We start from the raw sequence: 11,251 nt of genomic DNA, 5'->3' as shown, positions 1-11,251 counted from the left end.
CCCAGCTAATTTTTGTATTTTTAGTAGAGAAGAGGTTTCACCATGTTGGCCAGGCTGATCTCGAACTCCTGACTTCAGGGGGATAGGTCCCAGAGAGATGGCGGGTGAAGCTGTGCATGCACATGAGGTCTGAGGGGAGAACGTGGGTTTTGGTTGGACTCTGGTAGACCAGTTATTCTTTTGTCTGGGCATTGATTCACCCTCATTTGCCTTACAAGCACCTACAGTTAGTCAAAAAATAAACAAAAATAGCATTTAAAGGTGAGAAGAGGAGCCAGCAAAGGAAATAAAAAGGAATGACTGGATAAGATAAGAACCAGGCACTGTCAGGCTCTAAAGGGGAAGGAGGTGGAAGAGAGAGAGAAAGTGGTCAAGAGGGAGAAGAGAAAGGGAAGGAAGAGAGGAGAGAGGCCCAAAGAATCAGCAACCATAAATCAAGAAAAGCTCTCTCAGCCATCTGATGTGGCTAGAAGCTGTATTGCAGCTTTGAGTGGGATTTGAAAAAGTGAAAACAGTTCATTCAATCAAGAAAGTTGTTTTTGAAATTTGATAACTACAGGGGCATGATACTTGTACAGTATCACCCAGTATTGTTAGTCCTGGTCCATTTTCAGCTCATACCTGCCTTCTAGATTGAAATTGAGGCTGTGACTTTATTTTCAGATCCTCAAATTGCTCATCTAAGAAACATACACCTTATAGACTGGGAACAGTGGCTCATACCTGTAATCCCAGCACTTTGGGAGACCAAGGCGGGTAGATCATTTGAGGTCAGAGTTGGGACCAGCCTGGCCAACAATGGTGAAACTCCATCTCTCTGAAAATACAAAAATTAGCTGGGCATGGTGGCGCATGCCTGTAATCCCAGCTACTCAGGAGGTTGAGACAGGAGAATTGCTTGAACCCTGGAGGAGGAGGTTGCAGTGAGCCAAGATCACACCACTGCCTGGGCAATAGAGTGAGACTCTGTCTCAAAAAGAAAAAAGAAATATACACCTTATAAATGATTGCTTGTTTTTGAAGCACACCAACTTAGATTTTCATAAAGAAAAGTATAATTCCATGAAGTCCTTGTCTTCCAGAGGGAAGATACATTGTTTAAAACTGTATCCAGGCCCAGTGCCATGGCTCATGTCTGTATTTTCAGCACTTTGGGAGGCCAAGGCAGGCGGATCACCTGAGATCAGGAGTTCAAGACCAGCCTGGCCAACATGGTGAAACCCCATCTTAAAATACAAAAATTAGCCCCAGGCATATGGTGGCACACACCTGTAGTCCCAGCTACTCAGGAGGCTGAGGCAGGAGAACTGCTTGAACCTGGGAAGTGGAAGTTTCAGTGAACCAAGATCACACCTCTGCACTCTAGCCTGGGTGACAGAGCAAGACTGTCTCAAAAAAAAAAAAAAAAAAAACTGTATCCATAGAAGCAAACCATTTTGTTTTGTCTTGGGCTTTTTTAGATCGAAGGTGGACCAGGTACAGGACATAGTTACTGGTAACCCTACAGTCATCAAGATGGTCGTCAGCTTCAATAGAGGTGCCCGGGGACAGAACACCCTGCGCCAACTCCTGGCTGCAGTGGTGAAAGAGATCATCGAGGACAAGTCACTGATTATCAACACGAACCCTGTAGAGGTGTACAAGGCTTGGGTGAACCAACTAGAAACACAGACTGGAGAGGCCAGGTAATAGAGTCAGGAAGGTGTTGGTCTTCTGCTGTGCTTTTTGATATTTTCACATGTGTATTTATTTACGCCCTTAAACTTTGTTAGGCAAACAGTACATAGTCAATTGTCAATCCAAAATGTTACCTCCCTTTAACATATCCATGCAAATTACGTCTTGATACTAAAAGGTATTTTCAGATTTCAGAGCCAGGTGATCCCCAATGCCACAACTTCCATAATTCTCTCCCTTGTTTGTTTTCTTTGTGTATTTCTAAACCTCGACCTAGAGATGGTGCAGACTCTCTCTTCACCTGATAATACATACTTTCTTTACAGTTACCAATCAAGTAACTTTACTGTGTAAGGTTTAACAATCCAGGTTGGACTGGCTTATTCCAAGTGGTGGTTTGTAGATTTAAGCAATCCTAGCTTCTTGTTTCCTGTAAAAGGATGTCTGTGAAATAAAGTGTACACAGAGAATTTTGTAATTATGTGGCTGGTTGTCACAGTACTATTTGTAATAATAAAAAGTCAGGAAAAGTCAAAATATTTAGCGTTGAGGAATTTGTTAAATAAATGTTGGTATAGCACATAATGGAATAAGTATTTGGAATGGTGGTGTAGATATACATTTCTTGGCACAGAAAAAGTTCATGGTATATTTTCCAGTTGGAGTTAGGTGCAATAACCCATTTTTCTGGGAAAAGAATGCTCATTGCATACACCACACAGGATCTGTATAGAATGTCTATATACACAAATTGCATTATACTCATCAACACGTGAGGCCCATAGACATACATGCACAGAGGAGGATTTGGACAGTTATGCCCTAAGGTATGAAAATTGGTTGTCTGCTTTGGTATTGTTTTAGATGATATGTGATTTTATTTTTCTGTAATGAACATTTGCTTTTTATAATTAAAAGAAACTTAGCTGAGTCTAAATTACCTGGGTCTGCCTATTATTTTGCCAGAAGAGCCCAGAGGGACAGCCTCAAGTCCTTCCTGCTCCAAGTTGCAGAAGGTACCCTCTGTGAGGGTGGAGCCTCCCCTCATTTACTAAACATTTTGTTACTGGTGCCAGCGGGCAAAGTCCAATCCACTATACAAAGCTTGACTATAGAACCAACTTGGCAGGAAAAATTAATGCTTGTACCTAAGCCTCCAGTTAATTTAAAGCCTTTGTGTTTTCAGCAAGTTGCCTTATGATGTGACCACAGAACAAGCTTTAACATACCCAGAAGTGAAAAATAAACTGGAGGCTTCCATTGAGAACCTGAGAAGGGTCACCGACAAAGTCCTGAATTCTATCATTTCTTCCCTTGATCTACTGCCGTAAGTTGTACTTGCAGCAAGTTTAACATTCTTTCCTGGAAGTTCTTGGAATACGATGTAAAATAAGCCCCTGTAGTGAAGACAGCAGTTTTCCCTTATACTGTGTTTACTATTTTAAAAGATTGCTACATTTACCTTTTAAATCCTGAGTGTTCTGTAAAGAAGGGGCAATACTTCAGTAGCAAACACAGCTCAGTTATTATCATCAGTGGAAGTCCTGTGATTCCATTACCATCTCATCTTACGTTTAATTTTTAGAAAAACTACTCAGCTGAAGTTGACTGGAACAATTGCTGTGTGTTTTTTCCTCACTCCGCCTTTTTTCCATTATTTTCTTTTGTCATCTGTTTTATATGTAGTTATGGATTGAGGTATATAGCCAAAGTACTGAAGAATTCGATCCATGAGAAATTCCCCGATGCAACAGAAGATGAGCTATTAAAGGTAGATTTTCAAGGGTAATCTCACCATAGCTTCTCCTGGGGTTTGAATCAAAATTACCAACATATAACTTTGTGAGAATGTTCCCCATGTGTAATTATTTATAAAAAGCTGCAGGTCTTCTGTTTCTAATGACTCTCAAGATAATTGATTAAGCTGAGGTTAATTTGGAGATCCTAGACATTATTGAAATTCTTGTATTAGAGCATTTTGGGGGCAATGAGCATTTTTTCATCAAAAACAACTTTGCAAATTATGCTATTAATAATGTGCGATTGTATTCATTGCCTTTACTTAACTCCTTGTTAGGATTTACATCAGAAAATGATCTGCTTTCTCTTGGGAAACGTAGGGAATATATATCTTAAAAAAAAAAAACTAAACTAGAACTCTTGAGTTTTCTTTCTTAAAAATGGTCTTGCACTTCTACATCACTCCAGATTGTTGGAAACCTCCTGTACTATCGGTACATGAATCCAGCCATTGTAGCTCCAGATGGCTTTGATATCATCGACATGACAGCTGGAGGTCAGATAAATTCTGACCAAAGGAGAAACTTAGGATCGGTGGCCAAGGTTCTTCAGCATGCAGCCTCCAACAAGCTGTTTGAAGGAGAAAATGAACATCTCTCATCTATGAACAATTATTTATCAGAGACGTATCAGGAATTCAGGTGAGAGGGGCCGTTAGTTTTAGAGAAACATGCAAGAATGGTAGGCAAGAATAATATGTGCTCTGTGCCCAGAGCTAAAGTGGGCATGGAAGACAGGAACCCCAGGTGGTTACAAGCATTTCTTCTACCAACCACTCGGGGAAAGAGGAGAGAGGGAAGTGCAGGCAAGATTGCCTCTGCCTGGCGATCCTATCCCACCCCAACTGCTGCACTCCCATTACACTGAGTCTTTTCTGTGCGTATTATTTCTGCTGCTGACAAAATGGAATGCTTGTTCTTCCTTGTAGGCTACAGGCTTCTAGTACCTAGAATTTAAAAATCAAAATAGCAGATTTCTGCTTTTTTCAACTTAAGAAGAGAGGAATCATTTTTAAAAAGTTTTCCTATGAGGAAGAACTTGCCTTATCTACATCAAATACGTTTGACCCTTGATTAACACAGGTTTGAAGTGCTCGGGTCTGTTTATATATGGATTTTTTCAACCAAAGACAGAGAGAAAATACAGTATTCATGGGATGCAAAACCCACATATACAGACAGATGACTTTTCACATACATGGTTCCACAAGGCCAATTTCAAACTTGACTATGCACAAATTTTGGTGTGTGTGGGGGTCCTGGAACCAATCCCCCAAACATACCAAGGGACGGCTGTAGTAGGAAATGGAATACTTGATTTTGAAAGGTTAGGAAAGCCCAGATTTTATATTTGTTGATGATTGTGTATGTGAATATGTTCTGTTCTATTTTCAAGCCTTTCTTAATGACACATTTAAGAAGATTTAATTCTATTGATTTGTGTTTCCAAGTTATATCACTAATCATTAACAAGAAAGGCATGAGTCTGGTAGTCAGATTCACTCCTCCTAGAGCTCTGAGGAAGCACTTTCCTCTTGTCATGTTTGTTCTCATGTCTGCCGTTTAATCAACAGGCCATAGAAGTATAACATCAATTTTGCCTCTTTTAAATCCTCACTTGGAAACTTATTTCCTATTCCTCAGTCTCCCTCTGGGTGAGTGACTTATCTGAAAACAAAGGTAGTTCATGAGTACTCATTTCTATTTAGAATTTGTGGTCTTTTGTGAGAAAATTATCCCAAATCCTCTTACTACAGAAAGTGTTGATTTTTCAAGCTGCAATTTTTTCATTCTTCTCACCGACTAAAAAAGTAATATCCAGGCTGGGCAACATAGGGAGACCTCATCTCTACAAAAAAATTTAAAAAATTATCCAGGTGTGGTGGCACGCACCTGTAGTCCCAACTACTCAGGAGGCTGAGATGGGAGGATCACTTGAGCCCGGGACGTTGAGGCTGCAGTGAGCCGTGTTTGTGCCACTGTATTCCAGCCCAGGTGACAGGGTGAGATGCTGTCACACATACACACACACAAAGTAATATCCATTTCCCACATTTCTCATGAACTTTTAACTGCTGTTATTCCTATCAGTCATTTATGTTCCCAGCTATTCTTTATTTAAAAAAAAAAAAAACCAAGACCAAAGAAGTGAGCCTCTTCTAAACTTGTCCTTTCTTCCACTCATATTTATCCTTTGTATTTCTCAGAAATCTACAAAAAATTATAACCAAAGCAGCATAGGAAAACTGATTGTCACATGGGAACATGCTCCCCACAACGGGGCTCTGCTGTTTAACCTCCCCCAGCCTCTGGCTAGGAAAGCAGAGGTCATTTCTGGTACATAAGACCCTGGTGCCCATAGGAGAGATACCAACAATGATTTCAGGCATATGAAACATTTGCAACTTTATAGAATAAAATATATATTCGACCTGCACAAGACTTGTTTAGGCAAAAAATACATAGAACTACTGAACTGTGATCACAGCATGTCTCACTTTTCTTGATCTCTGTCAAAACTTGCTATAGCTTAAAATGGATTTTTTAGGGTCTGAGTACTGGGACATGTTATGTGTCTGGATGTCTAGCCTTAACAGTCTTTCCATCAGCCAGCAGATATTTGCAGCAACAAAGAAGAGTAGACTTAATCTCATTTTTGTCAAACTGGTAACAGAAGCTCTGAAGGGTGATTAGGGTGATGCAGGCCCAAGAGCTTGTGCTGTTTAAAGCAGCAAATTTGACTAATTGTTTTTTCTATTGTAGTCCTCACAGAGACTTGATTCTTAGATCAAGAATTATCATTTTTGACTTTTTATTTTAAGTTTCAGGGACCATTTTTAAAGTAACATTTTTAAGATGACCTGTGCATAGGTCACTATATCACTAAGTCACAAACAGGGCCTGAGGCCCTTGCCACTCTCTCCAGTCCTGTTTGAGGAGCTGGGTCCAATATCCAGAAACATGGATGCAGCTCTGACAGCCAGGAGCCAGCCTGAAAGAAGCCGTAACACGTCCTCTCAAGGTTTGAGTTGGGAACAAAGTACATGTCATCATTCAAATTTTCCTAGCTATTTTGATGAAACTGTTTAATGCACACATTTGAGTCTATCTTAAGACTTTTTCCCCCTTTATTAGGAAATATTTCAAAGAAGCATGTAATGTCCCTGAACCAGAAGAGAAGTTTAATATGGACAAATACACAGACCTGGTGACAGTCAGCAAACCAGTCATTTATATTTCAATAGAAGAAATCATCAGCACACATTCAGTAAGTGGGGCTGGGGAGGCGTCTTAGCAATGGACCTATGGTTTAGGCATCTGTTATCTTGAAAATGTTTAATCTCTACAGGACTTATTGTACACATGTGCTAATACTCATATTCTTAACCCTAAAAATCCCTCAATTATTTATTCCATGACTCTTATACAGTAATAAAACTCCTTCTCCCAAACAATAAAATTCTATTTTTACATGATATATTTATTCCCTGACTCCTATGTATTAATAAAACTTCTCCCCAGAAAAGAAAGTGTACTTTTGGCATAATCCATTTACAAAGCCAGATTGTGACTGGGATGGTGGCTTATGCCTGTAATCCCAACACTTTGGGAGACTGAGGCAGGAGGATCGCTTGAGCCCACGAGTTTGAGACTAGCCTAAGCAACATAGTGAGACCCTCATCTCTACAAAAAATTTTTTTAAATTAGCCAGGTTTAGTGGTACATGCCTGTAGTCACAGCTACTTAGGAGGCTGAGGTGGGAGGATCACATGAGCTCAGGAATCTGAGGCTGCAGCGATCTATGATGATACCACTGCACTCCAGCCTGGGCAATGGAGCGAGACCCTGCCTCAAAAAATAATAATAATAAATAATAAAAATAAAGCCAGATTGTAAATGTGCAGTTTAAGCCCCAGGCAGGGACAGGCTATGGTGTTCTCATCAGCCAAAGCCATGCTATTTCAACCCACACCCTGTCTCTCCCCTCTTCCAGGAACCCTCTCAGTTTTTCCAGTAATTTTCTGAGGGAAATGAGAATATTCTTTTTATTCTAATGTTTTAACATAGAGAGGCAGTAAACAGGCTATGCAAAGAAAACAAGAAACTATCACCCAATGGTGGTAGCCTTCTGCGAAGAATCACTTCCATTGTTCTGGAAACCGCCATTTCTTGGAAGCAGGCGGTTTTTCACATCATGTGCTGTGGCATGACATCTACATCTGGTTTGCATGCAGACATCACTGCTGTCAGCCATTAGCATCTATTAAGTACCTGTTGGGTGCAGGGCACTGTTCTCAGTGGCATGGGGAAGGAATTGGGAGGCTTTAGATGGCTTTGCAAACATTAAAATTTTAAAAAAGCTAATCATTGAGGGGTTTACATTGTTTTGTTTTTAAGATCAATTGGAACTTCTTTCCTGAAAAATCTTGGTTTTTAAAAGGTAACCTTTTCAAGAATAGTTTCAGACCTTATGAGTTAAAGCAAGGTCCTGGCGATATATTAGCAATGCACCCTGGACCTCCCAAATTAGAACCTGCATTCTAACAAGATCCCAGAGGATTCAGATGGACATTCGAGTTCTAGATGCTTCAGTTAAGGATGCATCCAACTTTGGATTATACAGACAACTAAGGGGAAAGCGTAATAAATACACGTTCTCAAAGGTTGTGCTCCAGCCCCCATCAAACCAGACATACTAACAAGTGGCAGGTTAGCTGCTTAAAATTTCAGTCTATTATTAAGCTCTTCTAAGAAACTAAAGCTTGAATGTAGGTTTGAAGGAAAGATTGAATCTAGTATTGATTTTCTTCTTTCAGGATTGGAACAGGGAACTTCCCTGACATTTACATCAAGCTATCAATACGTACTGATTAAATGAATAGGCTATCCTTCTTTTCTCTATATATAAACACCCTAAATTACAAGGAAAACTGTCCAGCAATCTAGCAATGCATTACTTACGAAAATAATTATCTATTGGACAGACTTGTTTATATTTGAGCAATGACCCATTTGTCTGTTTTTATGGTACATTATCTGTCTTCAAAGAATGTGCACATCTTGGGTGCACATTTGCTGAATGCAATATTCACATGCAAGAAAAATGGTGGGGAGTACTTGTTTAGAGTGAGAGATTCTTTCCTGAGAGTAGCAGAGAGAAAATGTTACCGTATTAATTTAGAAGTCTTAGAAGTCTTTAGGGAGAAATAGTCTCTTCTTTTGTTAACAAGAATTGAAAACAGAATTCAATCCTGGGAAAGAGAGCTTGTGACCGATTTGGAATTCCTTCCTGTGTTAGGTTGGAAGCAGATGTAATGTGGGGAAATTGTGTAATTTCATAGGAAGACTGTCCTGTTTACTGTCTGCCTTCTGTGTGGAGGCGTCTGTGTGCAGACACAAGCACAGCAGTAGCAGGATTTGCCAAGCCTGTGGCCATGTGCTTGCCCCTTTCTCTAAGGAAGATGTAAGAACTTCAAAATAAGCGCTTTAAAAAGAAATTACTAGGAAATTTTGTCAGAATAAAAGGTAGAAGCTGACCACCTAAATCATTTTCAAAGAAAACAGCCAAATCAGTTGCCCTGTCTCATCAGAGAACAAGAACATAAATTTATCCATCTTGCATATTTTGTTCTTGTCTCTTAATTTTCCCTCCAAAACATCATATGTACCGCCTTTCCAGATTTTGCCCAGTCTTTGTATCACCTCTATTATTTATTTAATGCCTTTCTTTAAATCAACTCACCTTTTTAAAAACAACACATAATTTATTTGCTTTAAAACAAAGTACCTCTACTATAGTGAAAAACTAGCCTGCTTTCCCATACACAGAAACTTTAGAAGAAAATAAGAATAGTGAAAACAAAATAGTTGGATACAGTCACTTCCTTGCCTTGAAGTTATGCATCTGAGGTGTGTTCTCTCTTTGTTAACAACCCTGCATGTGTCAGGGAAATGTTAAGAAAAATTTAGCATTAAACAGATACTCTGTCCTTCGCTGATCTTAAAGATGAGAAGAGAATGGAAAAGGCAGTAATCAAGACAGTGCTATGCTGACATAAGGTTAGGCATAAAGACCAACGGGATAGAATCAAGAGTCTAGAAATAAGCCATCACATTTATGGTCAATTCATTTTGACAAGGGACTAAGTTCAATGGGAAAATAGTGTCTTCAAATGGTGCTGGGACAGCTGGAAATTCAAATGCCAAAGAATGTAGTTGTGCCCCTTCCTTCCGCTCTATACAAAAAGTGAACTCATAATGGGTCATGGACATAGATGGAAGAGCTAAAACTATAGATCTCTTTGAAATAAGATATAGGAGTAAATCTTTGTGACCTTGGATTAGGCAGTAGTTTCTTAGATTTGACACCAAACACGCAAGCAGCAAAGGAAGGAAATAAACTAGATTTCATCAAAATTGAAAACTTTTGAGCTATAAACAGAAATATCAAGAAATTGAGGCTAGGCATGGTGGCTGACACTTGTAATCCTGGTACTTTGGGAGGCCAAAGCGGGAGGATTGCTTGAGGCCAGGAGTTCGAGACCAGCCTGAGCAACATAGTGAGCCCCATCTCTGCAGAAAAGGAAAAAAAATTAGCTGGGTGTAGTGGTGCATTCCTGTAGTCCTAGCTACTCGAGAGAATTAAACAGGAGGATCCCTTAAAGCCAGGAGTTTGAGGCTGCAGTGAGCCATGATCATGCCATTGTACCCTAGGTGACAGAGTGAGACCTTGTCTCATTAAAAAAAAAAAAAAAAAGTCATCCAGGTGCAGTGGCTTACACCTGTAATCCCAGCATATTGGGAGGCTGAGGCAGGTGGATCACTTGAGGCCAGGAGTTCAAGACCAGCCTCGCCAACATGGAGAAACCCTGTCTCTACTAAAAAATACAAAAATTAACCAGGTGTGGTGACACATGCCTGTAATCCCAGCTAGTTGGAAGGCTGAGGCATGAGAGTCACTTAAGCCTGGGAGGTGGAGGTTGCAGTGAACCACTCCAGCCTGGGCAACAGAACGAGAATTTGTCTCAAAAAAAAAAAAAAATTGAGAAGACAGCCAAGAGAATGAAAGAAAATAATTGTAAATAATGTATTTGACTGGGGACTTATATCCAGAATATATAAAGAAATCCTACAACTCAATGATAGAAACATAATCCAATTTAAAAATTGGACAATTACACATCAAAGGACACAATCAACTGAGTGAAAAGATAACCTATGGAATGGGAGAAAATATTTGTAAATCACATGTCTGGTAAAGGGTTAATATCTAGAATATATAAAGAATTCCTACAAATCGACAACAAAACAACCCAATTATAATATGAACAAAGGACTTGAACAGATGTTTTTCCAGAGAAGTATACAGATGGTCAGCATCACTAATAATTAGAGAAATCAAAACCGAAACTGCAAGGATATACCACTCACACCCAGTAGGATGATTAATATCAAAACAAAACAAGAAGAACAACCAAAAAAAAAAAACAGAAAATAAGTGTTGAGAAGGATGTGAAGAAAATGTAACCCTTGCACCCTGTTGGTGGGAATGTAAAATGATGCGGCTGCTGTGGAAACAGTATGGTGGTTCATCAAAAATTTAAACATAGAGGCTGGAGTATGGCGGCACGATCGATTTAAAAAAATGAAACATAGAATTACCTCATAATCTAACAGTTCCACTTCTGGAAGTATACCCACAGAAAATTGAAAGCAGAGTCAAAGAGTTACTTGTTCACTCATGTTCATAGCAGTATTGTTCACAACAGCCAAGC

The 11,251-nt window shown here is 39.5% G+C and overlaps 1 protein-coding gene across 4 annotated transcripts in view; it reads left to right on the top strand.

The window, feature by feature from the left end:
- Positions 1-11,251, top strand: part of IQGAP2 (IQ motif containing GTPase activating protein 2) — a 331,348-nt gene that overhangs the window by 293,654 nt on the left and 26,443 nt on the right. For all 4 annotated transcript variants that reach the window (XM_011996387.1, XM_011996395.1, XM_011996408.1 and 1 more), the window contains 5 exons: positions 1,461-1,685; positions 2,864-3,004; positions 3,364-3,448; positions 3,886-4,118; positions 6,612-6,744. In XM_011996387.1, coding sequence (XP_011851777.1) covers positions 1,461-1,685; positions 2,864-3,004; positions 3,364-3,448; positions 3,886-4,118; positions 6,612-6,744 — 817 coding nt within the window. The remainder of the gene's footprint in view (positions 1-1,460; positions 1,686-2,863; positions 3,005-3,363; positions 3,449-3,885; positions 4,119-6,611; positions 6,745-11,251) is intronic.

This window comes from Mandrillus leucophaeus, unplaced genomic scaffold (genome assembly GCF_000951045.1).
Source record: "Mandrillus leucophaeus isolate KB7577 unplaced genomic scaffold, Mleu.le_1.0 Scaffold114, whole genome shotgun sequence".
Taxonomy (NCBI): domain Eukaryota; kingdom Metazoa; phylum Chordata; class Mammalia; order Primates; family Cercopithecidae; genus Mandrillus; species Mandrillus leucophaeus.
This window is presented reverse-complemented; position numbering and strand designations above follow the sequence as displayed.